This window comes from Bos javanicus, chromosome 7 (assembly GCF_032452875.1).
Source record: "Bos javanicus breed banteng chromosome 7, ARS-OSU_banteng_1.0, whole genome shotgun sequence".
Classification (NCBI taxonomy): Eukaryota; Metazoa; Chordata; class Mammalia; order Artiodactyla; family Bovidae; genus Bos; species Bos javanicus.
Window position 1 is genome coordinate 15,320,466 of NC_083874.1, and position 19,737 is coordinate 15,340,202.

Here is a 19,737-nt window from a genome sequence, read left to right on the forward strand (position 1 = left end):
GGAAGCAGACCTCACTCTGCATGATGACCCCCATATTCAAATGCCCGGCTGCCCCAGAGGTTGTACCTGTAGCTGGTGTGGGGGGCATAGACCTCACGGGCGGGGAACTCCAGGATCTCCTTGGTGGGCCGGCCTCTGGGGTCTGGGTAGGGCTTGACATGAAGCAGCTCCGGGGAGAGGCAGAAGTGGGGGTTCTCGGGGGCCGGGGAAATGTCGATCTTGAGCTGGGCTAGGGAGGGGGAGCCAGTTTGCACCTTCCTCGGAGTCTCCAGCTGGGGTCCCCTCCCCCACACACACACTCCGAGCTCAGGTCAGGGCTCTGACTCTCCCACAATGCCCTCTGGTGGCTCCATCTTTCAGGTGCTATGGCGGGAAGTCACCCTCAACTCCCGTTGCTGCCTCCCATCTTTGATCAGCTCTGCCCACATTCCCGGTTTGACCCACTACCTGTCTTATTTATTCTGTTTCTCATCTCTGGCCCCCACTGGAAGGTCCACCCCCGAAGTCAGGGCTTTGTCTATCATGGTCACCAAGATCTGGCACAGCAGATGCGGGTTTCAGTGACTACATGAGTGACACGTCTCATGTATGGGGCACACGACGCACCGGTCACGGGACGCAGGCGTCGCAACAGGGATGTCGGGCGCCGCATGTCAGCCAGGAACTTAAAGAGGTCCTCGTCACTGAGCCGCTCAGCCTCCTGCAGGAACCCGCCCCAGTGAACCAGGGCTGAGAGGTTTGGGGATCCCCGGCGATCGTGCGGCCGCAAGAGGGAAATGGGGATGTGCGTGGGGTCCCCCTCTCTCAGTCCCCTGCCCCCGCCCCCAGCCATGACACCTGCTTAAAGAAGTTGGTGACGGTTAGTGTGGCTGGGCGGAAGCCAGAGAAGCTGCAAGAGTCGTCCCCACTACTCATCCGGTCCTGGGGTCCCCGACGGCGGCGGTCGGTCCAGGTGGGTCGGCGCTCTAGTGGAGACAGTGATGGAGAGGGACAGAAATGAAGGCTGCGGGGAGCCAAGACACTGCAGACTCAGGCCTGGTACCTAGTCCGGCCAGCAGAGGGCGCCCCTTCATCACCCTAGTAGCTCCGCCCCTGGCCCGTCGGTCCCGCCTCCTCACCGCCCTCTGAGTCTGAGTCTCGGTCGGGCTGGCCAGCGCTGCTCACGATGTTGGCCAGGTGCACGGCCGTCCAGGCGAAGGGCATGCGATAGCGGCCCAGACGGGTGCAGAACTGCTCAGCCGCCAGGCGTAGCTTCTCCAGCTTCTCTTTGTTCTGGGAGGAGACCCCCGACACAGCCCACCCCCCACAAGCTCAGTGTCCCAGGCCTGCTGAATCCAGGATCTGCTCTGCGGGGGTACCCCTTCAACATTCGGCCCAGCCTCCCACGCTCACCTTGGCTGTGTCCACCTCCTTCATCACCATGTAGGGCTCGCAGCACTCGCTAATGTCTCCTTGCTGCAGCACCTTCTCCAGCTGAGGGGCGGGTAAGCCCAGTAAGGTGCTGCCAGGACCCCAACCTCCCCACCTCACTCCCAACCTCTCTGACCTTCACCGTCTCCCAAACATTCCACCCAGCTAGGGCTCTCGCTCCAACACCTCCCATGGCTCCCATATCCCTTGGACTGAGTGCTAGCTGTCAGCCTGCGTAACTAGCTGCCCCCGCCCCACCATTTAAGCCCTGCCCCCAAAGCCAAGATTCCATTTTTCCTCCCATATTTACATCTTTATTTCTTAGTATAAGCAAAGTCCACTCCAAGCACGGCTCTGGGCCTGGACTCCAATCCTGACCACTCGGGGGCTGTGGGACCTTGAGCACATTCCTTCTGGGTTTTGTGCCTCAGTTTCCCCATCTGTAAAATGGGCCCCATGGCAACCCCCACCTCCCTGGGCTGTGAGGAGCAAAGGCCAGAATCCTTGTGGAGCCTGACTGACTGGAAGCAGTGCCTGCCTTAAGGTGTCCAATTAATGTCATTAATTAATTGATCAAAAACTAATTGAACATTTTGGGAAAGGAAATTTGAGCTCACTCCTGGAAACAAAATCCCAAACCATGTGCCAATTAAGTTTTCCCACCCCTAATAAACTGAAAAACTCAACCAAAAAAAAAAAAACACCCATTTTAAATGTTTACCCACATGTGCCAGGATGCCATTTCTCCCCAGGTTGCCTACTCATGGGTGTCAGCTCAGCTGTCACCTCTCCAAGAAGCCCTTGGTGATTTCTCCCCACCTGCGTTCACTCAGAAGCTCCCTGTGGGCTCAGGCTTCCTCTTGGGCTTCCTGCATGACAGCCCTGATCACCATTCTTGGAGACATGTCTTCTTCTATGAGAGCAGGGACCTCACCTGTGGCCTTCACCATGATCAACCCCTTGCCAGCCGCAGTCAGTATACCTTGATGACCAAGAAGATGTCAGGCGAAGGGTAGGTCACAGAGAAGATGGCAGAGCGGGCCAGGGTCGAGATGGCAGGATGGGTGACGTGGGCCCGCAGTAGCCCCTTCATGGAGTCCGAGTTCAGGTCAAAGTAGAAGTTCTCTGAGATCTAGGGGCACAAGAAACAGCTGAGCCCCCACCCCCAGGAAGACCATCACCTGCAGCAAGGAAGAGGAGCGGGTGGGAGGAAGGGGAAGAAAGGGGCTCCTACCTTCTTTTTCTCTCGTACGTCGTATAGGGCCAAGATGCCAAAGATGGGCTCGATTTCAATCTCGAACCTGCAATGAGTGGGGGCTCTCTGGCAGGGGCTGACCTTGACCCTCTCATCTCCATATGCCCTCTCCCTCTGGAGGTCCAGCCCAGCCTCAGCGCACTGGGAGGGGAGGGCATCTGACTCCCACTGGGTCACAAAGAAGCACCATCTAAGGACTTGTAGGAAAGGCCTGTCCCATTTTGCAAAAGGGGAAACTGAGGTCTGTCCTCAGTTGGTGGTCCAGTGGATAAGAGTCCACTTGCCAATGCAGGGAACATGGGTTCAGTCCCTGGTCCAGGAAGATTCCACACACCACGGGGCAACGAAGCCCGTGCACTGCGACTATTGAGCCCACGCTCTAGAGTCCATGCTCCACAATGAGAAGCCACCGAAATGAGAAGCCCGAGCACCACAACTGGAGAGTAGCCCCCACTCGATGCTACTAGAAAAAGCCAGGGCACAGCAACAAAGCCCAGCACAGCCAAAAAGAAAAAGAAAAGAAAACTTAAAATTTGAGGCTCACCACTGGCCTGCGTGGAGCAAACCCACCCACCTCTTGGCCTCATTTTTTCTTTCTCCAGACCTTTGTGTGTGTTGTGTTCCCCACCTAGGGAGCCCCATGTGGTCATCCCAGTTATACAACTTGCATACAGCAGGCGCTCACTGTTGGTTGAATGACTGAATGAGCCTACAGAGCTGGTTCCCAGCCTGTGTGTTGGAGGCAGGCAGCCCACCACGGCCTCAGGCCAGATGGGGCCTCCCTTTCCTGCCCCCATCCAGGCAGGAACTCAGGGTAGGGAGGGGCAGGGCCGGGCTTGGGTCCAAGGCCACATCCTGTTCCGCTCCATTCCCACGCACTCTGGCTGCTCCCCAGGGCCGATGTGCAGGGGCTGTGGCGGCGAGAAGCCAGGCCCAGGGTCACCAGCGCCCCCTCTAGCCTGGGTGCCAGCTGCAGACTGGGCGAGGGCCAGACTCTGGCCTCACAAGTCACTGTGATCTTGGGCACAATGACTTCACCTCCCTAGCCTCAGTTTCTCACCCGAACCCACAACGTGATGTTGCGGTGAAGGTCAGAGGTAATACACGTGGAGGGCTTCCCTGGTGGCTCAGTGGTAAGGAATCTGCTTGCCAGTGCAGGAGACGCAGGTTTGATCTCTAGAATGGTGAGATCCCACATGCCCCGGAGCAACTAAGCCTGTGCACCACAACTACCGAGCCGAAGTGCTGCAACTACGGAAGCCTGTGTACCTAGAGCTCATGCTCTGCAAGGTGAGAAGCCACCACAAGGAGAAGCCCATGCACCGCAACTAGAGAGCAGCCCTGCCTGCCGTAACCAGAAAAGCCAGTGCAGCAACGAAGACCCAGCACAGCAAAAGTTTTTTAAAAATTAAAATAAATTAAAATTTTTTAAATAAAAAATACACACACACATAAATATACAAAGAAAAAATAAACATGGAAGGCTGAGAGCTGAGGCTGGCACTCAACTGGAACTTAGGGTTAGTGGCTTTGAATAATGAAAGAAGTCTTATTTCCCAGCCTGAAAGTCTATGGTCTCAGGGCTGCACACAGTAATGGCCTGGCTCGCATAGTGAACTCCGACTGTATGCCTCACTGTAATCCCCCCAGGGTCCCCCCTTGCGTGCCTGAAGGGAGGGACGAATCAGCACACTCACTTAAGCGACAGACACTTGACCAGGATCCTCTGTCCGAAGTGCTCTCGCGGTGGCTCTGGGCGGTTGCAACGTTCCACAGCCTCATCCTGCCAAGAGCCAAAGGGGCAGCTGGGACCCATCCTCCAGGGAGCAGCTGGAACGTGTAGCCTGAGACCAGCTCTACCCTCAGCCTGATTAAGCTTTCAGTCCCCAGCCTCTGAGCCTTTGCACATGCTGTTCCCCCAGCCTGGAATGCCCTCCTTCTCCCTTTCTCCTGGCTTGGTCAATACCTGCTCATCAGCAGGTCACAGTTTAGCTGGCACTTCCTCCAGGAAGCCTTCCTTCACCCAGAGGTATCTGACACTCCAGGTCCTCACCAGGCCCTGATGCAGTGGGCCCCATGGCTGGGACACGGAGGGCTGTGAGAGGGACAATGTGCGTGCGTGTGTGCTAAGTCGCTACACTTGTGTCCGACTCATTGCAACACCACGGACCATAGCCTTCCAGGCTCCTCTGTCCCTAGGATTCTCCAGGCAAGAATACTGGAGTGGGCTGCCATGCCCTCCTCTGGTGGGGGGCGGGGGAGGGTCTTCCTGACCCAGAGATAGAACCAGCATCTCTTAATATCTCCTGCACGGGGAGGTAGGTTCTGTACCACCAGTGTCACCTGCGAAGCCCTGAGGGACAATGACACACGGCTCATCATGGCACTACTCTGGGTTGTCATCTCCTGTAGGGAGGTCTCTTCTTCACTAGACTGAACTCAGAGGGCAGGGACTGGGTCTATCTTGTTCATGGCTGTATCCCCAGTGGCTGCTATACAACAGGCACTCACACATCCTGGTTGGATAAATACAGAGGTATGTAGTAGGTACCTATTATAATGTGGTTGAACAAACATAGATGTATACAGAAAATATCTAATTAATGCTGACTAGACATACATAGTGATACATACTAGACACCCAGTAAGAACTGGTTGAATAATCATAGGGCTATACAGCAAGCACTCAGTGAATCGCTGAATTAAAACACAGATGTATATACTAGGTGCTTAATAAAAGTCAGTTGGATATATACAGATGCTCAATAAGTATTAGTTGCTCAAATGCTGTTTAAATAGAAAACTATACAGTAGACATACAGTGAATATTGATGGAATAAATATGAGTATATAGTAAAAGCCCAATAAATGCTGGGTAGATAAAAATAAAGGGATATATAATAAATAATAGTCATTAAATAGAGCTGACTCATTGGAAAAGACACTGATGCTGGGGAAGATTGAGGGCAGGAGGAGAGGGGGCTACAGAGGACGGGGTGGTTGGATCACTAACTCAATAGACATGAGTTTGAGCAAATTCCAAAAGATAGTGAAGGACAGGGAAGCCTGGCGAGCTATAGTTCATGGGGTCGCAAAGAGCTGGACACGACTTAGAGACTGAACAACACAGTGAGTGCCCAATAAACACAGGCATATATAATAGGTGCTTAATGAATGCTGGTTGATTAAATGCTGTTTGTTTAAAGACTATACAGTAGGCATACAATAAATATTGGTTGAGTAAATACAGCAGCATATAGTAAGTTCCCAATAAATGCTGCCTGGATAAATACAGGGGTATACAATATAGGAGAATCCAGTAAGAGCTACTGAATTGAAATGCAGGGTATACATTAGGAAATCTCACTGGGATCATACACAGGGATACACGTCAATTGGCTGTGTACTGATCCCAGGGGCTGTGCAGTTGAGCGGGCACCCACCTCGTCGGGTGCGGGGTAGAGCGCGAGCAGGGCGCGGGGCCGGTGCTGCCGCCGCAATGCCTCATTACGCCGGTCCACGTCCTCTGGGGCCACGCGCTCCAGGAGTGAGGGTAGCAAAGAATCTGCCGCCAAGTTCCTCAGGTCGAAGATGCCAGAGGCACCACTGCTTCGTGGGGTGTCGTCCAGGGAGCCTGAGGAGTGTCGGGGGTCATCCTGCCAGTAGAGAATGCGCATGCTCAGGACCAGGGGCTAAGGTCACCATGACAAGGGTCACCTGAGGACTTTGCTGACCTTCTTTCTAGAAACTTCTGTCTGGAGATATGATTATTATTGGTAAAAGTAGACACTCAAAAAATACCAGTTGAAAAAATTAAGGCTCAAGACTCAGCTGGCCAGTGAAGGACCTCTACTAAGCTTGCCATGCCTCAGTTTCTTCATCTGCAAAATGGGTGTCACCCTTTACTGTGGTTGGGAAGGCTACTTCCCAGTCTGGGCATCACATGACCCTTGTCTGGTCAATCAGAACACAGCAAAGTCAGGTATGTCTGGGCTGGGCCAATGAGAGCCTTTGAGGACTTTACTCACTGTTGCCAGGGAAGGGAGAGTTCTTCTTACTGGGGCTGTTACTAGCCCAGGATCTGCCAGACCTTCTAGACTCAGCTCTGGTCAGAAGCAGATTTGTTGGTGTTGAGGTGCTCAGTTGGTCCAACTCTTTTGTGACCCCATGGACTAGAGTCCGCCAGGCTCCTCTGTCTATGGAATTTCCCAGGCAAGAACACTGGAGTGGGTTGCCATTTCCTCCTCTAGGGCATCTTCGAGACCCAGGGATTGAACCCACACTCCTGAATTGGCAAGCGGGTTATTTATTGCTGAGCCACTGGGGAAGCCCCCAGAAGCAGATTACCCTACTTTAAATCCCAGCTCAGCTCTGTGACCCTGGGTCTCTAACCCCAACAGCTAAGGATCTCAGTTTCCCCAACTACATTCATAAACAGATAACACTAGAAACAATAACAGTATTTCTTTATATGATTCTTGGTAAAAGTAGGCACTCAATAAATATTGGTTGACAAAATACAGGTTCAAACCTCAGCAGGCCAATGAAAGCCCTCTATTAAGCCAGGCATGCCTTAGTTTCTTTTTTCTTTTTTTGAATTTTGGCTGCACTGGGCAGCCTGTGGGATCTCAGTTCCTTGCAACCAGGTTCTAAAACCGGGCCACAGCAGTGATAGCGTCGAATCCTAACCACTAGACCGCCAAGGAACAGCCCCCTCAATTTCTCTATCTGCAAAATGGGTGTTTCCCTGCTTCACAGAATGAAAAGAGGACAAGTATAAAACATTTAGTATACACCAAGCACTTAATAGGGCCTCCCTGGTGGCTCAGATGGTAAGAATCTGCCTGCAATGCGGGAGACCTGGGTTCGATCCCTGGGTTGGGAAGATCCCCTGGAGAAGGGAATGGCTACCCATTCCAGTATCTTGCCTGAAGAATGCCATGGACAGAGGAGCCTGGCAGGCTATAGTCCATGGGGTCACAAAGAGTTGGACATGACTGGGTAACTTAAAAAAAATTAAAGCACTTCATAAATGTTGACAATTATGATTCTTAACTTTTCAGTTACAGGGCTGATACATTTCCTGTGGGGCTGGAGGCTGTTCAGGTCGTTGCCCATCACAGAGGATTGAGAGTTGAAGCCTCAGGCAGGCCGTGCACACACCATACCCCCGGCCGCAATAGTGACCCCTGCCAGGGCTCCCTCACCGAGTCCTCGGGGCCGGACCTCTCATCCCCAGAAGTGTCCTGCTCGAAGACCTGGCGGGTGAGCCCCTTCTGCCTCTCCCGTTGAGTTTCCGTGGTGATGGGGTTGTACGCCGCACTCAGGTGCTGGTATCTAGGAGGATGAGAGGGTAGCAGAGATGGGGGCTCCCCAGGGCTCCCCAAGGTGCTGACTGACACGCCCGCAAGGCCCCCGTGATGCCTGCAGGGCCATCCATCCCCTGGATGCACCGCCGCAGAAGTCCAGCCACGCTTGCAAGGACAGTCGGTGGATAACCAGGAGCAGCGGCAACAGCGGCAGACAATGGGCTGCTCTGGGTTCAGACCTGGCCTCTCTACACTGAACTGCCCCCGAGTCAGACCCACCTCCTATGGGCAATGATCCAGTCCTCAGTGTACATTTCCACCGCAGCTCTCACCTGGGCATCCATCTTTCTGCACAAAATACAATCAGGGTAAACAAAAGCAGAGAAGCGAAAGCGTCCGTCACTTCAGTCATGGCCGACTCTTTGCAAACCCCATGGACTGTAGCCCAACAGGCTCCTCTGTGCATAGGCTTCTCCAGGCAAGAACACTGGAGTGGGTTGCCACGCGCTCTTCCAGGGGATCTTCCCAACCCAGGGATCGAACCCAGGTCTGTCACATTGCAGGCAGTTTCTTTACTGTCTGAGCCATCAAGGAGCCCCACACAGAAGCAGGACCCAGTGTTAAATCTTTCCAGTGGCCTGTCCTTCTGTCTTTTTCAGGGATACAGAGGTAAAGGCTCAGAGAGGGAAGGGGACTTGTCTAAGGTCACAGAGCCAAGCCAGAAGCTGAACTCAGGGCTCTCAGGAGCTTGGTGGGAGAGGGACTGTTGATGTGGGGTACAGAGGCAGTGTGGAGATACAGACAGGGAGGGTGTGGGGCTTGACCCACCCGTCCTCGGGGATACCGGGCTCCGTGGTGCGGCATTCCCGGGGCTGCAGCAGTAGCTCTAGGTCATCAGCTGGAAACTCGACCAGATCCCGGAGAGGCCCAGGCTCTACATCCGGCGGCCGGCTCAGAAGCACATCCTCAAAATCCAGGGGCTCAACAACTTCGGTCAGTGGGACCTGAGGTGGAGCAAAGTGGCTGTGACCCGGGCCCCGGGGTTGGGGGCTGGAGGCTGAGTGTGGGCTTGGGCTGGCCTCAGACAATCAAGAGGGCGGTGGGAGCCATGGAGGGTGTTGGAGTGGTGGGAGGGGCCCTGGAGGAGCCGCAGGGGACAGTGAGTAGGGGACAGTGAGTGACCTCAGCCGCTCCACCCCCACCCCAGCTGGGCCGGGCCCCTCTTTCCAGGCAGGAAATCACACCCTGTGCCTGGAAGGGCAGGAAACTCCTGGTGGAAGGAAAGGCCTGTGGACTGTAGCAAAGAAAGAGACAATTCCTAAGGCCCTGGGGGCGAGAGAGCCCCACCTCCTCCCTTGCCGCTGCAGCCCATTCCCCAGACCTCCCTCCCCAGCATCCCCAGCTGGGTGGTCCAGTCTAGACAGCAGGAGGTGTGGGCACAGGGGAGGGGGGGTGGGGGCTGAACCTCTCCCCCCTTGACCACCCACGGGGCTGCTCCCTGCAGAGGGGGACCAGCCAGCTCCCCATCACACTCACTGGGAATGGGGAATGTGACAGTGCTGGGCCAGGACTGGGACCCCCCTCCCCTGCCACAGCTGGGCCCCTCCCAGCCTCAGCTCCCCCACAGCAGGTTGGGTGGGGGAGCGCCTCCCAAACACTCACCCCCAGGGAGCTGCTGCAGCGCCGGCTGGAATGGGGAGAGCCGCTGCGTTCCCGGGACACCTGCTTCCGCACTTCGGCAGCCACTGTCCTGCGGGGACAGAAAGGGGACCATAGAGGGGCGAAAACTCGGGCAGCGGGGTCCTGGGAACTGGGGCTTTGGGGCCCACAGATTCATGCTAGGAGAGGAAAAGCCAGGCTGTGGAAAGAAAAAAATCCGGCCACGGGCCAAGAGAACCCAGGATCCAGGATGCATAGATCTCAGCATGGGTGCCCCCAAGGCTGTGGCAGACACATCACCCCCTTTCCTCTTCCAAGCACAGATAAGGGGGGCAGGGGGCTGCGGCTGGGCAGCGCCTGGGGGTCACTGATCCCCGCTCTTTCTTCTTCCCACCAGGACAGGCTCCCAGATCTGCAGAAAGGTCTCCACGTCCTCATCTAGGGGATCTCTGCCCCCCAACCCCTTATCAGGAAGGTGAGCCCCGTTCCACCCTTGCTAGACAAGTCACTCTGCCCCTGAGCCTCAGTTTCCCCATCTGGAGCTGCCCTGCCCTCACAGAGCAGTGGAGCTGAGCAGGGGGCCTGGTGTTCATACACACACCCTATCGGGGGTCTAAGACTGAGGCTGACGGTGTGTAAGAGGCCAGCATGACTCCTGGAGCACAACCCAGCCACCAAGGTCAGTGCAGTGACCTTCCTGGGCCGTCTGCATCCGCACTGGCCTTCAGTCACAGCAGAGACTGAGGGTCAAGGGGCAAGACCCACAGGGGAGAGACAGCCAGCATGGGGGAAGGAGGAGGGGAAGGAGGAGAAGGAATTGGGAACAGACCCAGTAGGGGAAGGGGTTCCCCAAACTCTCAATTCCTTCAGCTGAGCTTGTAGGAAGGGACAGCCATGCAGTTATCTGGGGGGAAGTGTGCCAGGCAGAGGGAACAGTTGAGTGCCAAGGCTCTGAAGCTGGACTCTGTGCTCTGGGCCTGGAGACCCTTGCTTCCCGAGGGCTTTGTACAAATAAGACTAGGATTGTGCTGTCCCCATGAAGGCCCCGGCGCTGGACCCCACACACAGTAGATGCTCAATAAATTATTTTCTTTGGCCATGCCACACTGCTTACAGGGTCTTAATTCCTCCACCAAACCCAAGCTCTTGATAGTGAAAGTGCCAAGTCTTAACCACTGGAATGCCAGGGAATTCCCTTTTTTTTTTTTTTTTGATGGAATGAGTGAATCTTTTCTGATCCCCCTCTCAGTCCACCTTGCCTAAATCAACCGTAAGTTGAGGAAAGCCCCTTATCTTTTAGCTGTGTGGCTTTGGGCAGGTGGGATAATCTTTCTGGGCCTCAGTGTCTCTTAAAATCAAGAAAGCAACTGTGGGAGATTCAGGCCTCAATCACTCTTTTCTCATTGTTTGGAAATCTGCTTAATAGAAAGTTATGCCCAACCCTGTATACAAGACAGCAAAAGAGACACTGATGTATAGAACAGTCTTTTGGACTCTGTGGGAGAAGGAGAGGGTGGGATGATTTGGGAGAATGGCATTGAAACATGTATAATATCATATATGAAACGAGTCGCCAGTACAGGTTCGATGCACGATACTGGATGCTTGGGGCTGGTGCACTGGGACGACCCAGAGGGATGGTATGGGGAGGGAAGGGAGGAGGGTTCAGGATGGGGAACACGTGTATACCTGTGGTGGATTCATTTTGATATATGGCAAAACCAATACAATATTGTAAAGTTAAAAAATAAAATTAAATTAAAAAAAAAAGTTATGCCTGGAACTGCCTGGGGGTCCAGTAGTTAAGACTCCACATTCCCAATCCAGGTTCAATCCCTGGTTGGGGAACTAAGATCCCACATGCAGCAACTAAAGACCCTGAGTGCCACAAGTAAGACCCGGTGCAGCCAAAGAAATCAATAATAAATATTTTTTTAAACTACTGAAACAAAAAGAAATTAAAAGTGCTAAGGACTGCAAATGTGGCCCATGTGTCATCAGTGAGATAGATGTGCGGGGTGGGCCCAGGTAAGACAGGTGTGGGTGGGGGTGGGGTCAGTTGGGAGCTTCAGCGGAGTCTGGAGGCCTCTGAATTCAAATCTGTGTGGGTCAAACAGAACTCGACCACGACCCTGATTCAACGTGGGGTCTCCAATGTGAGACGGCAGCCTCCTTCTTTCTCTGACCCTGGATTCTATTTATTTTCTGTGTCAACTATTTCTATTGGATGGGGGGTGGGAGGCGAAGAGGGAAGACTAGCTTGCAGGAATTTCAAAGGATATTAAAAATCAGGGGAAGTGAAAGTGTTAGTCGCTCAGTCATGTCCAACTCTTTGTGACCCCATGGACTGTAGCCTGTCAGGCTGCTCTTTCCATGGAATTCTCCAGGAAAGAATACTGGAGTGGGTTGCCATTTCCCTCTCCAGGGGATCTTCCTGACCCAGGGATGGAACTCAGGTCTCCTGCATTGCAGGCAGGTTCTTTTCTCTCGGAGCCACCAGAGACTTGTCCTCAAATTCCCCAAGTCCCGGCCGCTTACTCGGGAAGCCTGGGCACAGAGGGTTGGGGGTGATTTACAAAAGATGCTGGAACAGGGAACCTGTCTGTGCCCTGGGCCCAGCTGTTCTGCAGCTGCTGCTGCAAAGCAGGGAGGGGAGCGGGGGCCGAACGTCCAGCTTCATTTGGTCACTGGCCTTGGAGTGAGTGCCCCAGGGTGGGAACCCACTGAGTCCACAATGGCATGGCCATGGGAACTAGTTCACCGAGCCACAGAGCTCTGCACTTGGAGCTGGGCGAGCCTGGGTGAACGACACCTCTTCTCCAGGCCTCTGGGCTTAGTGGTATCTGTTGTTGTTTGGTCGCTAAGTCGCGTCCAACTCTTTTTCCACCCCATGGACTGTAGCCCACCAGGCTCCTCTAATCCGTGGGATTTCCCAGGCAAGAATACTGGAGTGGGTTGCCATTTCCTTCTCCAGAGGATCTTCCTGACCCAGGGATAGAACCCATGTGTCTCACATCTCCTGCGTTGGCAGGCAGATTCTTTACCACTGTGCCACCCTGGTACCCACCTCTTATCGAGCTGTTCTGAGTATAGGGCCTGGCACACAGTAAGTGCTTAATTAAGAGTTGCTGTCACCACATTGCCTCAAAGAGCATCCTGGGAAACTGGAATTTCTGACCCTGCTTTTGTAAACCAAAGGTGAGTGGGGCTCAGAGAGGGGTCGTGAGGCACCCGGGGTCACACAGCAGTGCCCAGAATGGAGCCCTGGTCAGCTGGGGGTCATAGTCCTTCAGCGTTAGGCATGCCACGACGCCCGTGACAGGGAGCAGAGCCAAGAACAGAGACTGCGGAACACCTGCCCTTTACCTGCCCCCAGAGCAGTCCCATCCGGTCTCGGCCTTCAGCACCATCTGAACCCCGACAAATCTTCAAATCTATGCTATATAGATTAACCGGGTCCATACAGAGAATCTGGAGAAGGCAATGGCAACCCATTCCAATACTCTTGCCTGCAGAATTCCACAGACAGAGGCACCTGGCGGGCTACAGTTCATGGAGTTGCAAAGAGTCAGACACAACTTAGCAACTTACACACACACAGATACCCTGCCCTCCCACCATCCTCTGTGTCTCACCAAGCACAGCCCACCCTTGTGGATGCTCAGGACCCTCACCTGGAGTCATTACCCACTCCTGTGTCTCACTCCCACATCAGATGTGCTTCGGATGTCCCCATGGACCACATTACAAAAAAGCAGGCAAAATGTTGAGCTGAACTTAGTGGGTTTTCTCAGGAACGGGTCTCAGAATTTGATTGATGAGATCAATCTTTCTAAGGTGAAAACTTGACAACCTGATATGATTCTAAGAGGTGCTCAGAGGGGAAAGAGGAAGCAGTGGCATCACTAGGAATTTGTGTGAGACTGTGGACCTCCCCCTGCTGCTGCAGCTGCTAAGTCGTCTGTGCGACCCCATAGACGGCAGCCCACCAGGCTCCCCTGTCCCTGGGATTCTCCAGGCAAGAATACTGGAGTGGGTTGCCACTGCCTTCTCCAATGCAGGAAAGTGAAAAGTGAAAGTAAAGGCGCTCAGTCGTGTCTGACTCTTAGCAACCCCATGGACTGCAGCCCACCAAGCTCCTCCGTCCATGGGATTTGCCAGGCAAGAGTACTGGAGTGGGGTGCCATTGCCTTCTCCAGGACCTCCCCCTAGGGCTGGTCAGATTAACAGAGGTCTACTCTTACAGGGAAGGAGGATGATAAAACCAGAAATAAGAATGACAATAGGCCTTGGAATTTGACATAAGTCTGCAAAAAGTGAGGGAAGAAAATGAATAAACACAAAACTATAGGGCGCTCTTGGTGGCTCAGTAAAAAAAAAAACAAAAAAACCCTCCTGCCAGTGCAGGAGATACAGGTTTAATCCCTGATCTGGGAAGATCCTACAGGCAGCGGAGCAACTAAGCCCGTGTACCACAACTACTGAGCCTGTGCTCTGCAACTAGAGAAGCCACTGCAATGAGAAGCCAGAGCACCGCAACTAGAGAGCAGCCTCTGCTCGCCACCACTAAAGTCCTCAAGCAGCAACAAAGATCCCACCGCAGCCAAAAATAAATATAAGTAAATAAATGTTTAAAATCTTAAAGAAAAAAAACCACACATAAATGGGAACTCCCTGGTGGTTCGGTGGTTAGGACTCTGCACTTACTGCAGGAGGCATGAGTTCAAGCCTTGGTCAGGGAACTAAAGATCCCACAAGCCACGTGGTGCAGCCAAAAATAAAATTGGAAAAATAAAACCATGAAGAGACTCCTCCTCATATCCCACCCTATACACACACCTCCTGGACTGGCAGAAAAATTTAAAGGCGAACAGTGAGTGCTGGCAAGGCAAATAATATGAGTGCTGGCAAAATGTAAAGGCAAATAATATGAATGCCACCAAGGATTAGGAATTCTTATCTGCTACTAGGGGAATCCCTTCGGAAAACCATCTGTAAACGAACAAGCAAAGTTGAAAACATGCCAATCCAGCAATTCCACTTTGAGGTGTAGATACTCAGGCGGAAACACATGGCCAAGAATGTTCACGGTCGCTCTGATCATGACAACCTCAAAGGGAAACAACTCACAAGTTCCTTGACTGAAGATGGAGAATACACAAGCAGAGGGAAAAGCATGCGACGATGAAAAGGGATGCGTCTGACTATATGCAGCAACACAGGCGAGCCCTTCTCCTGACATCTTGCTGCCACAGAGGACTTGAGATTCCATGTGGTTCCATTTATGGGATGTTCTAAACAGGCAAAACCAACTCAGAGCAGACAGGGAGCCAAATTAAATGAAGACATTATAATGCAAGTGGGGAAACGATAGTAGCAGCCACCAGCATGGTAGCTCCCTGAGGAGCAGAACCAGGTGCAGATCACCTGGGAGGGCGGCTAGAGTGGGAAGGCTCAGGAAGGTAGAGACAGCCCCTGTTTTGATCCAAGTGACTTCTTCCATGGCATTTCTTTTTTTTTTTTTTTCAATTTTTTGGTCGCACTGCAAGGCATGTGGGATCTTAGTTCCCTGCCCAGAGATGAAACCCGTGCCTCCTGCATCGGAAGCACAGAGTTTTAACCAGTAGGCCAGCAGGGAAGTCCTGGAATTTGTTTCGTAATTACTCTTTTAAACTTGGCATTTTTCTGAACGCATATCATCCATCATGGTGGCTCAAATGGTAAATCCTTCTCCAATGCAGGAGACAATTCGATGCAGGAGATGCAAGAGATGTGGATTCGATCCCTGGATCAGGAAGAACCCCTGTAGAAGAAAATGGCAAGCCATTCCAGTATTCTTGCCTGGAGAATCCCACAGACAAAGGAGCCTGGTGGGCTGAAGTCCAAAGGGTTGCAAAGAGTCGGACACAACTGAGCACAAACAATATGGACAAATGTACTGTATGCGACATGTTTTTTTTTCTTTTTTTTCACTTGTATTCTTTAAAATCCAACCTGGAATGGTGACAATGACCATCACTTTTTTTTATCTGGATACATGGCTTGCAGGATCTTAGTTCCAGACCAGGGATTGAACCCATGCCCCTGCAGTGGGAGCCTGGAGTCCTAACCACTGGCTCTATGAGTTTGTACTTTTAAGTCGTCCCTCCAAATCTTTGTTTTAAATGAGCCTGTTCATTAGGAACCTGGGGGACAGTCTAACATGCAGGTTCCTGTGGCATTTGTGGAATGAATGATCTCAGCGAACAAGGAGATGAATACAGGCCTAGGTCTCAGCATGTAGACACCTGGGTGTCTGCTCTGCAGACCCTGTCAGAGGATGGCCTGAGCCATTTGTTTGTGGTTTACTAGGGCCCCAGGGCTTCCCTGGTGGGGTAGAATCTGACTCATCAGTAAAGAATCCGCCTGCCATCCAGGAGACACAGGTTTGATCCCTGGGTTGGGAAGATCCCCCAGAGAAGGAAATGGCAACCCACCCCAGTATTCTTGCCTGGGAAATCCCATAGACAGAGAAGCCTGGCGGGCTACAGTCCATGGAGCGGCAAAAGAGTTAGACATGACTTAACAGCTAATGACGACAATATGGCAGCCCCAAGATCTTGTTCTGCTTTTCTTACTCTGAGCTCTACAGTATCCATCTCCCAGGGCAAAACCCAGGTTCTCTGCTTCCACTCAAGTGGAAGCCAGGACCCAAGGACACAGGGACACAGGGACTTGAGTGGCGAAGAAACAGTAATAACCTCCCCAGGCTCAGAAACACTGAAGGTCCAAGACAGAGGGACAATTCAGACACAGAGATAGCAGAACGTAAAAACCGCCCAACTGATATGCGTCCAGACACCAGGTCACAGCGTCCCTCCCCTGTTCTGAACTCTCCATGGCTCCCACCTCACCCAGGGTAAAAGTTGAACTCCTCCCCATAACCCACAAGCCCTGTACAACCCGTTCCCACAGCCCCTTTCTCACTCTGCTCCAACCTGCTATGTGCTTAGTCGCTCAGTTGTGTCTGACTCTTTGCGACCCTATAGACTGTAGCCCACCAGGGTCCTCTGTCCATGGAGATTCTCCAGGCAAGAAGACTGGAGTGGGTTGCCATGCCCTCCTCCAGAGAATCTTCCCAACCTAGGGATCAAACCCAGGTCTCCCACGTTGCATGTGGATTCTTTACCATCTGAGCCACCAAGGAAGCCCAGCTGGCAGCAGATATCTATAAACACACTCCACCGGTTCCTGCCCCTGGGCCTTTGCACATGCCCTTCCCCCCACATCCGGGCATGGATCCCTCCCTCATCTCCTTCAGCTCTTTGTTTACTTGTCATCTTCTTCTCCAGGCCTTCCTGATCCTGATTCCTAGGTCTAAAGTAGTCCTCACACTCATCACCTCCCGTCTCTGCCTGGTATGTCCTCATACTGCTTACCACTAACATGTAATCTACTTTATCCGGCTTCTCCTCTGTCTGCCCCATTGTATCTGCCCCCAAGGGTGGGTTCTTTTCCGGGGTGTCTCCATCACGGCAGTGCTGGACACACAGGGTGTCCCGGCCCACGCACTAATACAAGAGAACCGCTTCCCTGCCCCCAGCAGATTCTGAATGCTTTGCTGGAGGTACAGACCAGAGTGGCGGGGGGAGGCGCTTCAGCCCCAGAGAGTCCGACATCCCCCTCCCCGGGCCGAGTCTCTTACAGTCTCCAGTGGCCAGGGAAACGGATTCCCCAGCGCCTGGCGCCCGTCCCCTCCCCCGTCTGCCCACCAGCTGGTTCTGTCCCCAGCCCCCACTCCTTCCATTCAATCACCCATCCATCTCCAGCGCGTCCAGGCGGTGCTAGGAGAGCCTGAAGCAGGGCTGGAGGCGGGGGGACATCCACAGCTGTCCCCTTCCCCACCCCCCACCCGCCCCAGACAACTGGGCACGGGACCCTGGCGGGGAAGAGAGCACGGGAAACTTCCCGAGGGGGTTCAAGAGCTGCCAGGAACGCCATCCCGGCCCCAAATTCCGGCGCCTGATACATTCCCGCCCCACACCAGGCACAAATGGGACGGAAAGAGCCCCCCAACTCCCACGCCCCGGGGTTCGAGGGCCGGGAATCGGCCAGGAGCTGGTGAGGAAGCGCGGGAGCCACCTCCTCCAGGAAGGCCCCCGGACACACCCCGACGCGTCCCACCGGTTCCGAGGGCGGACCTCCGCCACCATCACGCCAGCAGCCCCGACACGACCCCCAGTCCCGACCCGCGCCGCCCTCCCTACCTCCCCACGCCTGCGCCCCCCGGGCCGGAGGAAGCGGGCTGACCGGGCGAAGACCCAAGGGGCTTGAATGAGGGACGCCCAGGCGGGGGAGGGCTGGGCCGCCCCGGGGCGGGGCTCGGACACGTGGGGGCGGCCCGGGAGGGGGCCCGACGGCCGCTCTACCTGTTGATCTTGTGCGCGAAGGCGCGGCGCTCGGCGGCCGCCATGGCGCCCCGCGCGTCCAGCCGCCGGCCTCGCCGCTGCCGCCGCGCGCACCGTCCCCGCCGTGAACGCCGCCGCCGCAGCGCCTCCCGGTTCTGGGCAGCCCGGGCTAGGCGGGGCCGGGCCGGGGGCGGGGCCCTTCCGGGTGTCCCGGGCCGCTCTGTGCTGCCCCTGCCGGCCGGAGGGGCGCGGGTCCCCCGGGCCGCCCTCGTGCCCTCGGGGCTGAGCTGGGGAAACTGAGGCTCTGAGGTGGGCAGGGGAGGAGAAGACAAGGGACTGGGGCGGGGGGTCTCTGACTCCCTCCCCTGGGGATGCTCTTTCTGCCCTCTGGCTAAAATCACTATAAGCACCATAAGTATCATCTCCAGCGTTTATTAAGCAAAGCCCTGTAGTTCTCATGTGTGGGGCAGGGGGTGAACTGGGGTGGAGTCTGGGGAGACCTATCGTTTCTTCCATTTTACAGATGAGTAAGCTGAGGCACCGTAAAGAAGGCAGAAGGCCAAAGAATTGATGCCTTCGACCTATGGTGCTGGACAAGACTCCTGAAAGCCCCTTGGACAGCAAGGAGATCAAACCAGTCAATCTTAAGAGATCAACCCTAACTATTCACTGGAAGGACTAATGCTGAAGCTGAAGCTCCAGTATTTTGGTCATCTGATGCGAACAGAGGACTCATTGGAAAAGTCCCTGATGCTGGGAAAAATCGAGGACAGAAGAAGAGGGCATCAGAGGATGACATGGTTGGACAGCATAAACGATGCAATGAACATGAACTTGGGCAAACTCTGGGCGATGATAAGGGGCAGGGAGGTGGGGTGTGCTTCAGTCCATGGGGTCGCAAAGAGTTGGACTTGATTGAGCGACTGAACAAAACTGAGGCACGGGCTTCCTAGGTGGCGAAGTGGTAAAGAATCCACCTGCCAGTGCAGGAGAGGCAAGAGACTGCGGGTGGGATCCCTGGGTTGGGGAAGAGCCCCTGGAGTAGAAAATGGCAACGCACTCCAGTATTCTTGCCTGGGAGAGTCCATGGACAGAGGAGCCTGGCTGGCTACAGTCTATAGCGTCGCAAAGAGTTGGACATGACTGAAGTGACTTAGCACAGCACAGGCTGTGGTGAGAGAGGCAGAGGGGTCCAGCCAGGTTCCGAGGCGCCTGCTAAGGGATGTGACACCGGACCTGGTGGTGGGATCTGCAAGAGCCAGTTGGGGAGGCTGCGCCATGGGGCCGCCTCCGGTGGAAGGAGGATGTGGGGACGTCTTGGCCAATATGTGGTCTCAGATCTCTCCCCAATGGTTCCTGTCTCGGTCCCACTGCAGCAGTCTTAGAGGAATTCTCCAGCCCTCATTTACCATCTGCATATCCAGCTTCTTGCTCACCTCTCCGCCTTTGCATGCACAGGGGCCTCCTTCTGAAGGCCCTTCTAGCCCTGGTCAGAAAATGTCCTAGGTAGAATTGGGGACTGAATCAGACTAGGGATGAGCTGTACCTTGGGGGCCTTTGCACGTACTGTTTCCAGTCCTGTGTATGAAACTGAAAGTCACTCAGTCCGACTCTTTGCGACCCCATGGACTATACAGTCCATGGAATTCTTCAGGCCAGAGTACTGGAGTGGGTGGCCTTTTCCTTCTCCAGGGGATCTTCCCAACCCAGAGATTGT

General features: G+C 54.2%; 1 protein-coding gene across 5 annotated transcripts in view; it reads right to left on the reverse strand.

Annotated features, from left to right (window-relative positions):
- Nucleotides 1-18,150, reverse strand: part of DOCK6 (dedicator of cytokinesis 6) — a 47,545-nt gene extending 29,395 nt beyond the window's left edge. For 3 of the 5 annotated variants that reach the window (XM_061422204.1, XM_061422203.1, XM_061422202.1), the window contains exons 1-14: nt 18,042-18,147; nt 9,637-9,724; nt 8,803-8,978; nt 8,254-8,322; nt 7,873-8,002; nt 6,109-6,321; nt 4,363-4,448; nt 2,645-2,711; nt 2,393-2,542; nt 1,393-1,473; nt 1,119-1,272; nt 838-965; nt 607-700; nt 67-229 (exon numbers count right to left, since the gene is read on the reverse strand). In XM_061422204.1, coding sequence (XP_061278188.1) covers nt 67-229; nt 607-700; nt 838-965; nt 1,119-1,272; nt 1,393-1,473; nt 2,393-2,542; nt 2,645-2,711; nt 4,363-4,448; nt 6,109-6,321; nt 7,873-8,002; nt 8,254-8,322; nt 8,803-8,978; nt 9,637-9,724; nt 18,042-18,085 — 1,643 coding nt within the window. In that variant the 5' untranslated portion in view covers nt 18,086-18,147. Of the gene's footprint in view, nt 1-66; nt 230-606; nt 701-837; nt 966-1,118; nt 1,273-1,392; nt 1,474-2,392; nt 2,543-2,644; nt 2,712-4,362; nt 4,449-6,108; nt 6,322-7,872; nt 8,003-8,253; nt 8,323-8,802; nt 8,979-9,636; nt 9,725-18,041 lie in introns of all 5 variants that reach the window. The other 2 variants (XR_009737401.1, XM_061422201.1) reach the window with 2 other exon arrangements.
- Between the last annotated feature and the right edge of the window lie 1,587 nt (nt 18,151-19,737).